Source organism: Hipposideros armiger, unplaced genomic scaffold (assembly GCF_001890085.2).
Source record: "Hipposideros armiger isolate ML-2016 unplaced genomic scaffold, ASM189008v1 scaffold_21, whole genome shotgun sequence".
Lineage (NCBI taxonomy): Eukaryota > Metazoa > Chordata > Mammalia > Chiroptera > Hipposideridae > Hipposideros > Hipposideros armiger.
Window position 1 is genome coordinate 5,954,606 of NW_017731371.1, and position 17,564 is coordinate 5,972,169.

General features: G+C 39.1%; 1 protein-coding gene across 1 annotated transcript in view; it reads right to left on the minus strand.

Moving 5' to 3' along the window:
* Positions 1-17,564, minus strand: part of FBN2 (fibrillin 2) — a 280,792-nt gene that overhangs the window by 24,622 nt on the left and 238,606 nt on the right. The window contains exons 46-53 of the mRNA XM_019635313.1: positions 17,100-17,219; positions 13,838-13,963; positions 12,993-13,145; positions 12,128-12,193; positions 11,692-11,817; positions 10,999-11,118; positions 9,697-9,819; positions 9,102-9,233 (exon numbers count right to left, since the gene is read on the minus strand). Coding sequence (XP_019490858.1) covers positions 9,102-9,233; positions 9,697-9,819; positions 10,999-11,118; positions 11,692-11,817; positions 12,128-12,193; positions 12,993-13,145; positions 13,838-13,963; positions 17,100-17,219 — 966 coding nt within the window. The remainder of the gene's footprint in view (positions 1-9,101; positions 9,234-9,696; positions 9,820-10,998; positions 11,119-11,691; positions 11,818-12,127; positions 12,194-12,992; positions 13,146-13,837; positions 13,964-17,099; positions 17,220-17,564) is intronic.

Below are 17,564 nucleotides of genomic sequence, written 5' to 3' on the forward strand. Positions count from 1 at the left end.
AGGGCAGTGTCACTGGCCCTCATATGTGGGATCTGAACCGGGGCCCTCTGGCATCCCAAGGGAGTTCTTAACCATCGCGCCACGCGGCCGGCCCCCTACTTACATTTTTTTTTTAATGAGACTATTTAAGTTCTGCTCTCTTAGCAAATTTCAATTATACAGTAGTGTTATCAACTATAGTTGCCATGTTATACATTAGATCCCCAGACCTTATTCATCTTATAACTCCAAGTTTGTACCCTTTTACCAATCTGTCCCTATTTTCCTCACCCCACCCACAGGAAACCACGTTTTCATTCTGTTTCTGCAAATTCAGCTTTTGTTTTTCTAAGATTCCACACAGAAGTGGTACCATGCAGTATTTTTCTTTCCCTGGCTTATTTCATTTAGCATAATGCCCTCTGGATTCACCAATGTTGCAAATGACAGGATTTCCTTATTTTTAAAGGCTGAATAATATTTCATTACATGTACGCTATATATATGTGTGTGTGTATATATATATTTGTGTGTGTGTATATATATATATATATATATATATATGATATACACATGTGATATACACAGTATCACATTTTTTTTATCCATTCATCTATAGAGAGGCACTTAGGATGTTTCTATAACTTGACTATTCTGATAATGCTACAATGCACCTGAGAGTACAGATATCTTTTTGAGATAATGGTTTTGCTTCCTTTGGATATATCCAGAAGTGGGATTGCTAGATCACATGGTATTACTATTGGGTTGTCGGAAAAGTCATGACGTATTTTTTCTATGTTTTTCGTTGCAAAAATGCGTCATGACTTTTCCGACAGCCCAATATTTTTAATTTTTTGAGGAACCTCCATACTGTTTTCCATAGTGGCTGCACCAATTTACAATCCCATCTACAGTGCACAAGGGGTCCCTTTTCTCCACATCCTCATCAACACTTATCTCTTGTCTTTTGATAACAGTCATCTTAACAGATGTGAGGTGATAACTTATTGTGGATTTTTTTTTTAAAGACTTTTATGGGGGAATTGGGGGATGGGGAACAGACAAGTTGCTGTCGTTTTCTTCTTCAGTCTAGTTGTGGAGGACGTTGCTTCACTGGCCCATGTTGGCACCATCATTGCACTCTACCCAGGCGAGGCACATCAGTCGCCCGCTCACTGCGGCTGCTGGCTACACATGGTAGCCCATGGCAACCCACTGCCACAGGGGCTGCAGCCTACGCGTCGCCGGCGATTCATGGCAGCCCAGCTCCAGGTTGAGCTGTTGTTCCGCATCTTAGCTGTNGAGGGCAGTGTCACTGGCCCTCATATGTGGGATCCAAACCGGGGCCCTCTGGCGTCCCAAGCCAGTTCTTAACCATCGCGCCACTTGGCCGGCCCATGGATTTTTTTTTCATTTACCTAATAATTAGTGGTGTTGAGCATTTTTTCATATACCTGTTGACTGTTTGTGTGTTTTCTTTGGAAAAATGTCTATTTAGGTCCTTTGCTCATTTTAAAATCAGACGACAATGATGATGATGACGACAACTAGCTATTGGGTTGTATGAGTTCCTTGTATATTTTGGATATTAACCCTTTATCTGTTTGCAAACATTCTCTATCGTTCTGTATGTTGTTTTTTCATTTTGTTGATGGCTTCCTTTCCTCAGCAGAAGCTTTGTAGTTTGCTATAATCCCACTTGTTAATTTTTACTTTTGTTGCCTTTGTTTTTGGTGTCAAATCCAAAAAAGTCATCGCCAAGACCAATGTCAAGGAGTTTACCGCCTACATTTTATTCTAGTTTTGTGGTTTTTAGGTCTTACCTTCTAGTGTTTAATCCATTTTGAGTTAATTTTTGTATATGATGTAAAATAGGGGTCCAGTTTCATTCTTTCCCATGTGGCTGTCCAGTTTTCCCAGCACTATTTATTGAAGTGACTATGTTTCTCCATTGTATATACTTGGTTCCTTTGTCAAAAATTAATTGACTCTATAGGCACGGGTTTATTTTTAAACTCTCTATTTTGTTCCCTTAATCTGTAAGCCTGTTTTTTGCCAATACCACAACACTTTTATTCCTACTGCTATAATATAGTTTGAAATCAGAAGGCATGATGCCTCTGGCTTTGTTCTTCTTTCTCAACGTTGCATTGGCTATTGAAGGTGTTTTGTGGTTCCATACAAGTTTCTGGAAAGAATGATCTGTGGTTGCCATTTCCACTTCCTCACCTCTTGATTCTTTTCTTCTCATGTGCTCTACCCCAAGGAAGTCACCAGATCTAATTGTTACTTCTCTGTCTATATTTTAATCTGTATCTCAGCAGCACAATACACAAGTGACTATTCCCTAAGTGTTTGAATAATCCATTCTTTTAACTCTCATGACTCCACCATGCCCTGGATAACTTCACTTTGATGGCTACTCATGTTAGTCTTCTAATTATTTTTAATCACTCTAAATATTGGAGTGCCCAGAGCTCAGTCTCTCCCTCCTCTCCCTCTCCCTCTCTCTGTTCTCATCCACCACCTATCTGCCAGCAACTTACAGCTATGGCTCATAAACTTATCTGCTTACCTGATGTTACCACTTGGAAAGCTAATACCTATCTGACATGTGACATGGTCAAAACAGAATATTTATTCTTCTGTGCCCCCAATCACAAAGGATGTTTCATCTAGTCTTTTCCTTATTAGTTAATAGTAGCTTCATCCAATCAATTATTCCAGTAAAAATCCTAGGACTCATATTTTACATCTCTTCCTTCATCCACCATATCCAATCAATCCACCAGACAGTTCTGTTGATTATCTCCAAAGTATATTCTGAATTTGTCCATTGCATTTCTACACTGGTCTGGATTTTAGCTGAGCCTGTTTTGTCTCTCATCTGGATGATTAAAATAGCCACCTAAATGAATCATGCTTCTACTCCTACACCCTTACAATGCATTATCTATCTACAAGGCAACCTGAAGTCTTAACACAATAATAACTAACAACTGACATTTTACTATATGGCGAGCACTGTTCTAAGGGTTTTACAGGAACTCACTAAATTTAATCCTCTCAACAGTCCTGTGAGGTTAGTGATTTCATTATTCCTATTTGTTTTTGGATGAGGAATTTGAGGCACATGGGGAAGCAACTTGCCCAAGGTCACAGAACTAGTGGATAGGAACCTACATTTCTCATGTTCACCATCCATCTTCAGGGCCCACACTCTGAATCACTCTGCCACCATGCACTCAGCACAAAACCAAGCTCTTTACCGTGGCCTGCAATGCCATGGCCTACCTTAGGGCTTCATTCACCTCATGTCACTCGCCTGGCACAAACTACACTGGCTTTCATTCCTGTTGTAGGGATCTTTGCTCTTGATATTTAATTTTTCCTTTCCAGGTCCCAGCTCAAATGTGACCTCACCAGAGAAGTCCTCCATGAAAAATGTATTCTAATAGTAGCTCCCACTCAATCACAAATTTTATTTTCTTAAAAAAAGATTTACCACTATTTTATCATGTTGATTATTTCTTTATTTATTTGGTGTCTGTTTCTCCCTGACTAGAACCTAAATTACTTTACAGAGATGGAGGGAAAAAAACTTGTCCTTGTAGATTTTTATGATATTCTCAGAACTATAAACACTGCAGCTGTTCAATAAATTAATAGAAAACAATGAATGACTGTTGTGCAACAGTTTTCCATGGAGCAGTACGTTCTTCTGATATGCATATTTAAACATTTTCCACAAGAGTTTCTTTCACAAATACTCAGATATATTTAAATAATTTTTCTTTTATTTGTTCAGTTTTTTTCTCAGGGACTTCATTTATGTGCATATTAAATTTCTTTGTCGTTTCCCTATCATCTTATTAGTCATCTCCATATCCACATTACTGATTGTGTTTTGATCCCTTTCTACTTTTTATTACTTCTAATGTGATTTTAATTTATGTGGGAGCTTTATTTTTTTCCTAAGCTCATGATGTCTTGATATGGTTTCATCATCATTTTCAGTCTCTTCTATTTGAATTTTTATTTGTTTAAACTCTTCTTCTGTTTCCTAAGGTGTTTTCATCTATTTCTTGTTTATTTTCCTTTCTTCCTTTACCCCCCAGCATATATACATTTGTTGTGGTCTTGTGTAATTATTCAGCTTTGAACAATTTTCTCCAGTTCAGCTGTTTGGTGAAAAACAGTGTGGCAGAAGATCACCAGTTTCATGTTAAGTTTGTTCTATGAACAGTTGCTCACCAAAGCTGTATGCTCTCTGCCCTTGGAGCATTTATACTCAAACTTTCAGGTAACTTAGGAGGTCAGTGTGACTCTAAGTAAAGTTCTTTAAGTTTTAACACGTCACTGTGATTTCTTTCACTTCTATACCTCTTGACATTGCAGTATGGAACTGGGGCTTCTACAAAAATATCACATACTTCTCTCATTCACCCAAGTCCCTTATCTTTTAATCAAAGAGTGTTGGATGAACTCTTTAAATGGGGGCAGTTACTTTTTTTTTTTAGCTGAGCCATCCTGCACCTGTTGGCAGCTCAGCGGCTGCTCAGCTCGGGCTGGGACTCGAACTACTGTTGCTCAGAGCTCAAACTCTTGAGCGAGCTCTTAACCAACTGAGCCACTCGGCCGGCCCTGGGGGCAGTTACTTTTAGAGATATCTGTCCGTATTCTGCCAAAGCCTAAAAAAAAAAAAATATGCCACTGAACACCTGTGTTTTTGTTTGAAATTTTATATTATTTTGAGGATATTTTTCAGTCTGTAGTTGTGACCACTTCTTCACTTAAATTGAAACAGTACTCTCCCTTTCCTGCCATATTTCTAAAACTTTCAGGGGATGGGAGTAAAGTAACATTTTTATGCCATCATATTTAAAACAAAGCCTTTCTTCCCCTCAATTACATTTTTTTATAAAAAGATTTTATTGGGGAATTGGGGGAGGGGAACAGCGTTGTGGAATCGGGGAAGGGGAACAGACAAGTTGCTGTCCTTTTGTTCTTCAGTCTAGTTGTGGAGGATGTTGCTTCACTGGCCCATGTTGGTATTATCGTTGCGCTCTTCCTGGGTGAGGCAGTCACTCACTGGCCATTGGACGGCCACTCACTGCGGCTCATGGCAGCTCACGCAGGGACACGCTAGCTGCCGGCCAGCCCCTCTGAGCCTAAGCCGACGCCGGCGACTCGTGGCAGCCCAGCTCCAGGTCGAGCTGTTGTTCACCATCTTAGCTGTAGAGAGCGCAGCATCACTGGCCCTAATGTGGGATCTGAACCGAGGCCCTGCTCCTCAGAGCTGGCATCCCAAGACAACTCTTAACCAACACGCCGGTCGGCTGGCCCCCCTCAATTACGTGTAAATAATGTTAATGACGCCCCAAAAGTATTCTGTTGGCATTTACATTAAAATTTAATAATCTTGGTAAAATTTTTCTATTTATTAGATTTTCCTATTCATTTATTTTTTATTTTAAAAAATAATTATTGGGGTATAATATATTACATAATCAAATTTCTGTCTCTACGTTTAGTTTTCTTTACAGAGGTTTTAGATTTTCTGCATAACTTTAATTTTTTTTTAAATGTAGTCATCACATATGGGTATTTAATATTACAAAATTAAACAGATTTCCAAATATAGAATCTTGGTTAAATTCATTCTTTTATATCACAATTACTTATTAAGTGCCTCTCACTTTCCAGACACTTCTGATGTTCACAACAGGGAACAGGAGAAACAAAATTTTACTTCCTTTTTGTTAAATTTCATTCGGGGTAGTCCATAAGAAATATTAGATATGTGGACATTAGTGAGATGGATCTCACAATTTGAAAAATAATATATGTATATATGTGTATAAAAGAAACACAAAGATTGTGTTTTTAAGATTTATATTACATTTATAAGATTCACAGGTGATACTTTAAGATCAACTTTATTTTTCATCTCACTCAGAGCAAGTCTTTAAATAAGATTTCACTTCTCCCCATATATCAAATTTCTCACAATGAATGCAATTGTCTATTTTTAATATTTGCAACCATTGTATGATAAAAAAGATACACTGTTTGGACAAAATAAACACATGCAAACACACATACACAAATACAAACACAATTATACCATTATATTTACAATAGATTCGAATGTGTTTTACTTTTCTCTTTGCTTTTGATTTGCACACAAAATGTGGAGCACTCATTTGGAGTGTTCTAAAAAGAAACAGTGACATATCAAAAGAATGATCAAGGTTACTTCTATGTCTAAGGTATTACTATGTGTAAATTTCTCACTCAAATGTGAGAAACTGACATAGCTGAAATAGGAATCAGCATGGTTTAAATTTTAAAGACTTTTTATCAAAAATATAACATACAATATTATATTAGTTTCAGGGGTACACCATAGTTATTCAACATAAATTCTTTACCTGGTAATATTTTTAGTTAATTTTTCAATTGATATTACTTTGGGGTAATTTTGTTGAATTCCAATTTCATTGTACTCAGCATTCTTTTATCTTTTTCTTTTTTTGTGTGTGGCTTTATCTTTCATTCTGACATTTGTAAACACTTTTTTAATATTTTGGCTGTTTATTATGAAGTTTCTAATTGTAAAAACATGTCTGAATAAAATAAAACTTCTCTACAATGCGTTTTTTGATGATCAAAAACAGTTTTATAGACGTTTAAGTTATCAGCATGATATCATGAAAAGCTTAAGGATCAGCAAAGTTTTAGAACCTGTATCTTTCATAGCATCTTTTAACAATGAAAAACCTACAAATGTATAATGTTGCCCTGGGTCTTTCATTTTTCGGAAAAAGTAAGTTCATGGTACCATAGGATATTAGAGCTAGAGGAGACGTTCTTCTTCTCCCACCCAGATCATACAGTTTCTTACTGTATAGACGAGGAAGCTGAGGCACAGAGAATTAAGTCACTTTCAAGTCACTCAGCTCATTTATGACAGATACAGGACCAGAAGAAACTAGCATTCTTACCCTGATAACAATGCTTACCCCCTCTTCCTAGGAAACACACATACAAATGTAGTAACAATATAATGTAAAATTCAGCTAGTTAAAAAATAAGAAATTTCCATGAATAAAAAGTAAAACACATTTCTAAGTATTTTAGCTGGATGAAATTCAAACACACATACATGCTCAAATAAATAAGAGAAAAATAGATGAAAATAAATCTCATGTACACTAAGAAACCAGGATGGTAAACAATGTCTTCCATACATGTGACTTCTATCCTTTGTACATGTTAGCATTTTTGCCCTGTGCAAGATTTTGAGGGATACACATTATTCTGTAAACTTCTCTGCTCCTAGACTTAAGAGTCTAGCTTAATCTCTGGGTTTTCAGGTCTTGGAAGAAAAGTGTTTTTGAAAAAAGCACTGCATGACTGAACCTCTGATGTAATCTATTTTTAACTTTAGTAAGTAGTATATTTGAATGAAATATCTAATAGAGTAAAAGAAACTATGAAATCCAATCATAGCCTGGTGGGTTGCTGCATACATTTAAAAATGAATTTTATGTTACACATGTAATTTAGGAACTTACTCTTTCGTAAAAAATTAAAATGGACAGATATAGTTAAATTCACTTCAGACCAGTAACCTCTAATCTCAAAATCTTCCCTGGAGGTAATTCCTTCTATGAATTGGGGTTTATTTAAAACAAATAGTTTCATACGTATTTACTTGCTTTCATATGTCCCTACAGAAAGCACAGTATTATTTATAATTTTCTTTAAAATGACACATTGTATATCTTGTTCTGTAACTATGTATTTATAGTTCTTTTTACTTCAGTACACACATACATATATCTTACTCCTTTTAACTGCTGTATGACATTTCATAGCATGAATATGCCATATTTATTTAGCTATCCTCCTATGATGGCACTTGGGTTGTTTCCTATTCTTTTTTGTTGCTGTTAATACATGTAAAATTGTAATGAACATCCTTATATTTCTTTTCCTGTGATAGATTTATTTTTTAAACAGCTTTATTGAGGTATAATTTAGATGCTATATAACTTGCATGTTTTAAGTGTGCAATGCCACGCTTTTTAGTGAATTAACGGTTTTGTGCAGTCACTGAGATCCAGTGTTAGAATGCTTCCATCTCCCAAAGGGATCCCTAGTGTCCATTTCCAACCGCTCTCTCTATTCTGACTCCTAGCATCAGGCAATCACTAATAGATTCATCTTTAATAAATATTATTTGGGTTGCTTTTTTCCCCCAAATAAGGAATTATTAGTAATCTTCAAATGTTCCTCCAAAAATACCCACATTTTTCTAGGTTCTGGAGGTTAGGAGGAAGGAGTAGTTTCTTTCTTTTTTTTTTTCCATCTTTTTTTATTATTTTTTATTATTAGTTTCAGGTATACAGAACAATGCAATAGTTATCCTTTTCACTCCTCACAAGGAGAGGGCGCCACCTCTTCTCAAGGATGAGGAAGATTGTGTATGGGGCTCCAGCGTCCTAGGTGACAACACTTTTGAAGAAGTGCTGAGATAATGGATACAGAGGCCATGACCAGCTCTCATGGCATGAGACTTTGACTTGTACATAAAATCACAGCATTTAAAACTCTTGAAGTCATCTTAGAGATTGAGCCCGACCTCCTCCCCTTATAGGTGAATCAACTGAGGTTCAAATATGTTAAAAAAATCTGGTCAAGGTCACAGAGATAGCCAGCCTGTAAGATGTTTCTCGAGAGTATCTGCCTCTTTACTCTCCTCATTCACGGAATGATAAAAACAATAAAAACATTAACTCATACTTTTATTTTGCTACATGAACGTAACTGTTTCAAGGGAGTTTTTCTACACTTGTAAATTTAGTGTTTTAGATTTACAGGACACAGAATATGAAAAACAAGGGGGCATATATTCTAGGACAGGCATACCTGCCACTGCATTACCCAGACTGATTATATTGCCATGGACCCTGAGATGGAAGAGGTCTCGGTACAGCACAGCCTTGAACAGCTGGAAGAACAGCTGGCTTGCAAGTAGCATGATTTTGGAGCAGTGCCATAAGTCTAGAGTGAGGGTATTAAATATGCGACATCGTCACTGAGAGCCTTACCTACGCAGCCTTCTCCGTCCGGCCTTCGGGTCATCCCCGGTGGGCAGATGCACATAAAGGTGCCGATCAGGTTCTTACACATCATGCCTCTGGATTCACAGTCATGCAGCCCTTCAGCACATTCATCCAGGTCTGTAAAGTATTTTTCAAAGAAAAAACATATATAAGATTCTCAGGAGCAGGCTATTGTTTAGGACTTTGCTGTCATATTTTTGGTTTTCTTAAAATGTAATTTTGGCTCTTAAAATGTAATCGTATTCTGTGACAGAAAAAGGAGGAGCCTCTTGTTTTTCAGCTGTTGGCCTATTCTACGCTTGTAAATTTCAGCATTGGTCCCTAATAGCAGGAAGTTCAGGAAAGGGCACTTTCTGCTTTTATAAGAACCCACGAGTATGACAGTGGGTAGGCTCCTCGTCCCACCTTATCTTCGACTTGACTGGACAGACCACCAAGTGTCTTCTTAGCTAGGTATGGAAATGTACCAGGGAAATGCTATCATAAACCTTTCTGTAAGGCTCGATAAAAATCATTAAAATATACCGTACTCCCAGCATGGCAAATTCAGTTCTAACTAAGCCCTTGCCTGTGGCCTTACCTTTGCACATCTTCTGGTCTTCCCTGAGGGCGTAGCCAATCGGGCACGTGCATTCATAGGACCCGAACGTGTTCATGCAGCGGAAAGCGCACAGCAGTGGGTTCTGGGCACACTCATTGATATCTGATCAAAGAAACAGATAGCCATGTGCTCAGCCCAGGGTTCTGATTATTTGTGTAATAAACACTGATGTATTTACACAGAAAGCAACAGGATAATAGAACTTCCACTTATAGTATGGAGAACTGGGTACCTAACAAACCCATCCTTCAACAAATAACAACTATAAACTCTGAAAACAACTAAGTGAACTCGTTTTTAGTGGTGAGTCGAAACTCAGCAAACGAACGGCAAGGAATAAATTCCCAATTTTTTTTTTTTCCTGAAATTACCCTGCGGATGGCCACAGTCCTGGCAGTGGCAGCACCTGGCAGCTAACTCTTCACTAGAAACTTTCTCAGCTTCTGTCTAGAGGAATCAGTGGAGGAAGACTTGGGGCCACCCAGCCTGCTGAAGAGTGAGGGGCAACCCCAGAAAGGAGAAGGGCCAGAGGTGGAAAAACACTATTATTTTATGCATAAAGTTGGCCCAAGTGACTGACTGAACCATGCATGTGTGGGGAAAATCAAAGAAGGTAGCCACTAAGGTTTAAAGAGCAGAGCTGAAACCTGAACCACAGCAGAGCTGAAACCTGAACCACAGGCCTGACAATCTGATTTATGTTCCTCCAAGTTAATTGCCCACTAAGACAAAAGCATCAACATTCTTAAAAGTAATATAACTTATTCCAGAAGGTATCATTCATAATATCCAGGGTATAATCCAAAATTAACCAACATAATGCGGAGCCAGGAAAATGGGACTCAATCTCAAGGCAGGAGACCATCAATGGGTGCCAAGTCTGAGATGACCAAGATGCTGGAGTTATCAGACAAGGGCTTTAAACCAGGTATCGGGACTATGCTCAGTGAAGTAAAGGGAAATACATTTGTAATGATTATAATCATTAATAGGTTATCAGAACAATATAAATAAAAGCTGAGGCATTTGGGCTGGCTGAGTGGCTCAGTTGGTTAAGAGCTCGCTCAAGAGTTTGAGCTCTGAGCAACAGCGGTTCGAGTCCAGCCCGAGCTGAGCAGCCACTGAGCTNACAGCGGTTCGAGTCCAGCCCGAGCTGAGCAGCCACTGAGCTGCCAACAGGTAGCAGGATGGCTCAGCTTAAAAAAAAAAAAAAAAAAAAGCTGAGGCATTAAAATAACCCATTCTGTATCACGAAGAAATGGTAAGAAAAGTATCACATGCCTTCACAATTCATCATGGGTCCTGGCTCAAAGCCTTCATTGCAGTTGCACTCAAAACTCCCAATAACATTGGTGCATGTACCATTTCCACATGGATTGCCAATGGAACATTCATCAGTGTCTGAAAAAGAAGAATGAGAAAGTGCTACAAAGTTTGGAGGCGTTTTAATTTAATGGGAGCATGCGCATGAAGATCCACCAGGCACCACGCATTTCCAGGTCACTGCAAGGCACTCAGGACTCTTGCACCCTCCTTGGTCTTGGCTGTCTGGTTCTCATGCAGTGCAGAGGGTCCCAAAAGATCAAGCGTGCAATGCTTTGAGCCCCCAGACAGCCGTGCTTGCCCTAAAAATCCCAAACCCACAGGGGAATGTAGTCTTCTGCTACCCGAGCAGGCATGGAAAGTCATAAAGTAAAATGGGTGTCTGTGCCAGTTAGTGGTTTGGCAACTGCAAATCTCTAGACCCATTAGAGTCTGTATACTTGGTTGAGGGCAGAGGTTGGGCAACTCTATCCATCTTCACATAAATCGGGCCGACTGGAAAACGTAGGATGGGAGGGGCAAGAGCAGCTGCTAGCTACTTACCCTGGCTTTGCAGAGCCTGCCACCACCCAGGGCGCCTGAGAGACCTTTTGCTGAATATGAGAAATAACATAGAACCTTAAAAGTGTATGATGTGGCGGCAACACTCACCCACACAGCGTACTCCCGTGTAATCCAGGTTGTAACCCATGGGGCATTCGCAACGGAAGGACCCGTCTGTGTTGATACACTGACCATTTGAACAAATGCCCGGACTCTCGAGACATTCGTTGACATCTAAAATATAGAATTGCCCGTGAACTTCCTCAGGTAAAAGGATATGCCAAAGCCGTGTACAGCTATTCAAGAGACTTAAAATTTCTAAAACGTATGAACGTTTCTTTTACCAGAGAAATATATAATGTATTTCACATACCACAACACAGTTTTATGATCAATGCAATGCACATGATACATCATAAATATCGAGTATGTACACTAAGTACAATATATATTATACAGTAAAATTCCATGGTTTATAAAATAAAGGTACAATAGCATATTCATACAAAAGAAGACGACAGGAGTAAAATATATCAAACCACACCTTCACGGGTATCATGAAGACTCGGAACAGTTCCATGGCCATAAGGACACAAATCCTGGAATGCAACTACAGAGAAAAAATACCAATTCCCCATTACTGAGGAGTCTCAATATCAGAGAACTTCAGAACAGATGAACAATATACATGAAATTGGACTTACTTTCCCTCTATAGAGCTGTTTTTCACAAGAGTCTTTTATTTTATTTTTATGATTTATTTCAAAAGCAGCACTGAGCATATTTAGAGAAGGTCACCCGAGCTTGCCCACTGCCCAGCTCCTTCCGGGGTGCCAGCTACAGGGATTCCGGTTCTACCTGTTTGCTCATTCTCTCTCCCTCTGTGCCCATTACACACAGAAGCCACTTCTGACCTAGAGACCAAGCCAGTTCTGAGCTTGCTAAGAATTACCCTACAATTCAGCTGTGCTAAGAAAACAAGGCTTGGAAACTCTTGGTCTCGTCCAACAAATGGCCACTGTGCCAACTCAGCTTCTCAAGAGTTTTAGATAAGATTCTGAGAGACCAGCTTGTGACGTCACACTCACGTGGGATTCCCGCAGCAATCTGGAATATCATTTTCATCCTCTCCTTGCACCGCCTACCCTGCACCTCTCAAATTCATTCCTTTGAAAGCAAATAATACTAACTTTGGGGAAACAAAAGTGAAATGACAGGGTACCTACCTACGCGTACACGTGTTGAAAAGTTGAAAGAAGTCCCTCAATTTAGGTTGTTGACTGAACCATTCGAGTTTCTATGTGGGGGTAATTTCACCCTCCACATAGTCATAAATTACACAGTCAAACCCACTTCCGACAAATGTTCCTAAGCTAGCCCAACGTGGAGCTTCCTGTCATTGCCCTTACCTTCGTCATCTTTGGGGCACAGCTCACAGGGGTCCCCCCAGCCCTCTCCTGGCATCTTACTACAGCAACATTTTGCCTTTGTCGTGTTGAAAGCTTTGGGTACAGAACACTTTCCATTTTCAAAGTTCGTGAAGCAGAAGCTCTGGCGAGTATCTAATCGAGAAAGCAAACATCACAGATCTCCTTACTGATCATTTTAAAAGATGGAACAATTTGTACAGAGCTGTTTCTCACAGAACATCTTTCATGAGCTGAGCATAGGATGCAGATTACATCAGCAGTGAAAAAACAGGTTGGGAATCCTCAACTGCTGACGCCACTTGCCAATTTAAGTTGATCTGTCTATAAAATGTTATTTAGTTATTTAACACAATTAAAGTATTTTTATAATGTGCTTGAGAAATTTGAAAAATTATGCTCAATATTAAAATGATTTTCATATCTCTTTCTCCATCCTTACATTGCATTGCAGCCTAAAAAAACAGAAAGAACAAAAACCAAAAAAACAATATAGGTAACTTCTTTCAGCAAGTTAAATCACATAAAAAACAACTCACGTACCACTGTACAAACAAATCTGTGCCAACACAAAATGAAAATGGTGAAACAAAATGAGAATTTTACTTTTAGTGTCAAACTAAAAAAATGTAGAAAGAGACAGTAATTCAAAGCACCTTAACAATAACCCAGTGCACACACTTTTGAGACCCGTGTTTTTAACCTACAGATGATGCATCTGTCACAGACATGTCCTTTGCAGTGATCAACACTAGCATGATGGTTTACTGTGCAGCTCTGAAGTTTCTAAGTGAGAATGGTGACAGAGCAGTCATCCCAAAGCTTACCGAAGCACCGCCGTCCATTATCAGACAACACGAAGCCAGGCGGGCAGATGCACTGGAAGCCCCCGGGAGTATTGGTGCAGGAACCAAAAAGACAGATGTTGGGATCTTCATCACATTCATTTATATCTGCAGAACAGCAGGAGGATTTGGTAGTTTAATCAAATCAGTACGCTGTTCAAGATAAACAATTTGATCATCTTATCCACTAACCACTGGATATTTAATGCGACACATGAGATCATGTTATGCAAATGTTTTCCTTCTTCTTTCAAAGTAAATGATTATTGCTTCAAAAGTCAAAGATTATATCCAGTTTCAACCAACCCATTGCCCCAGACTTCCAAGTCCATGTACATCCAGCACCCGGCACTTGATCCCGAGTGCCTATCTAACAGGACCAGTTCAATGTCTTATAGGCATCGTGGGCTCAGCGGTCTCCTTCCCTCATGCCCTTCGCAGCAACGCAAGTTGGGGTCCTGGAGTCACCTTCATTCCTCAAGCTGACCTTTAATCTGCATCTGCAAGCAGCGTATCTGTCAAGTCTACCTTCTCTGTACATTCAAACTCAACATCATCTGCCATGGGATTACCATAAATCTTCTAATCGACGGGGCGCTTCCCTCTCGTCTCTTCCTGTTGCCACCAGGGCTGTGTCTTTAAAACACACGTCTAGGGCCAGCCGAGTGGCGCATTGGTTAAGAGCTGGCTTGGGACACCAGCTCTGAGCAGCAGAGCCCTGGTTCGGGTTCCACATGAGGGCCAGTGACACTGCACCCTCTACAGCTAAGATGGTGAACAACAGCTCAACCTGGAGCTGGGCTGCCATGAGTCGCTGGCAACGGCGTAGGCTGCCAGCCCCTGCTGCAGTGGGCTGCCAATAGTCACCGTGAGCGGCTGTCCAGAGGCCGGTGACCAATCTGCCTCACCCGGGAAGAGCGCAATGATAATACCAACTTGGGCCAGTGAAGCAACGTCCTCCACAACTAGACTGAAGAACAAAAGGACAGCAACTTACATGTTCCCCTCCCCTCATTCCCCAATAAAATCTTTAAAAAAAAAACACCCAAAAAACAAAAAACAAAAACAAAAAAACACACGTCTATTTGAAAATATGTGCCTACGAAACTAGGACTCAGACATGTTTTGAGCGTTTTATCATTCCCATCACAGCCCAGAATGGTCCCTTAAAATAAATAAGGATTCCTTACCAGTGAAGTTTAGCATTGTTCTTTCATCGGAAGTGCTTATCTAATGGGTTATTTTAATTAAAGGAATAAACATTACTCAATTCCAGGTGCATTAGAATGTAAGCTCCATGAGGACACGCTATGTCTGTATGTCTGGATCACTGCTGTGCTCTCAGCTTAGTCTAGCACAGGGTCTGGCACATGCTACTGTCTCAGTTTATATCGGCAGAATTTTCATGAGTGACTCATATCACATCCTTAGTAAAAAACCCTGCAATGCTCCACACTGCCTGCAGGACTAAGTTCCATGCCCCTTCTCACATTGTGTCACCTGGGTTTTCAAATGGCCTCCTCTTGTTCCATTGCCTTCTTTGATTAGTAAACTCTTATCCAACATTTAATAGCCGCCTCACACGTCACAGGCTTCCTTGATATGCCATCCTCTCACCACTACCATCATTATTCACAGCCTCCTACTGTGCTCCTACATCCTGAACATACCTCCAGGACAGTGCCCGTCATGTTGGGTTGTAAGGCTGGCTTTATAAAACAGGTTTACTTACAGAATATGGCTTTTCTGTTAGACAGTAAGTTACCTGAAGGCAAGGACTGTATTTTTTATTTCCAGCACTTAAAAGGTGCTGTGTTCTCTGTAATGTCCACTGAATGTTGGAATGGATTTGTGTGTGTGTGTGTGTACATCTGTATATGTACGTGTGTGTATGTGTGTGTGTATCATGTTAGGAAGCATTTCATCTGGGAAAAACTGGTAGAAGAGGTTCTAGTCTGAAGGAAATATTCTTACGTGAAGTTAACTAAAGACCAATTTTTCAGAGATGCAAAACAGTGACTGGATAAAGAAAACAAAACATTTCTGAAGTTTAATACAATGCAACTGAATCATAGATGTTTTTCACTAAGAGAAAAGGTAGTGGAATCTTTTTGACACAAAGAAACATGTATTTCCATTTCCTGCCTAATGGATGACATGCTGTTGCTGTTATTGTTCCAGAAAAGGATGGATCAGAGGGATAATGAGATTAAATATGGAAAAAGAAAATGGGAAAAAGAAAAGATCTTAAATTTTTCAATAAATTTCTTACTAAGATGCTTCTAGTATTACCTATTTATTTTTTTAGTATTAAAAACACAAGACATTATTACAATGAACTATACAAATCAGAAAGAAAAGGGAAAAGATATAAAGACCAAATTGGAATGACTAGGAATACCCACTGTATGTAATTATATGATCTAAAAAATTAAATTTGATGAAATAAACTGTTTCCTTCAGTTCTGTCTACATAAGTCCCTTGAATGTAAATAGTAGAGCTACATAGAATTTTTTTTAAAAAACTGGATAACTCAAAGGCAAAAAACACCCTTAGCAATCACCCTAAGAAGCTGGTGTTTCTGAATTTCAACAAGACTAAAAAATAATTTGTATAAAAGTGAAATAAAGTAACTGTAAAAAGGTCGGCCTTCATCATGTCCACCCAGAAATTATGGGACCCACTTTTGATGTGGTTACAATGTTCTTGTAAGCTGGAAGAGTTTCAAGAAAAAAAAAATCTGTTAGGACAAACGGATTAATATTTTCTGTTAGGACAAACGGATTAATAATAAAATATTAATATAATATTTATATTTTTTCCCAAGGAAAAAAATGTCTTAACAGCATCGTCAAGATTTTCTGCTTCACATTTTGAGAACTGTGGGCACCTTTGATAGCTGTTTTAAAATTGGTTGCAAAAGATTACAATATTTGTAGACACTCCTTAAATTGAGTAGTCTCTATTGGCATTTAGGAAAAAGATAAGAATACACTGAAAATTCTTTAAGTAGTATAAGATCTCTGTTAATGAAAAGTCCCACATCCCTAAATTCTGTATTCCCTCCACTCCACCTGTCAATCATTTTTGATAGTTCAATAAAACAGATGTGGGAGGCTGTGTGTTTAATTCCTTGGGTCAGTGTGCTTGCAGTGGTGTGGATTGGGTAGACTTCCATGGAGTCTGTACCAGGTCTGATTACACTGAACAGTTCATGGACCTCAGAATAGATGTTAGCCTCACCGATGCAGTTCTCGCTTTTGACTTCATATCCTGGGGGGCAGATACATCTGAAGGATCCTTCCAAATTCTGACAGGTGCCAGGAGAACAAGAGCCGGGAAGGGCAACACACTCATTAGTATCTTTAAAGAGAAATGAAAGAGAAAAAATGCTTCAAGTATGAGGTCAATTGTTGTCAGGTGATAGATACTAACCTAACTTCACCTCGGGCGCTCTGATCTGCCAGGTCACTATGGACAAATAATGCCCTGAGATAGTCTTTTGACATCTTGGGTATTATTCATTTGGCAAGAGGCTAATTTTCTTGCTTTGTTTCCTTTGTCTATTTTTACTGAGACACGGACAGCTTCAAGCTCTGTCCCAATAAAGACACTGCATGTGAGTTGCTCCCAGTTGTTGGCTTATTCCTTATAAGGAATATTGCCCATGGTATCGTTACTTGGTCATGTGATCAGATGATCAAATGA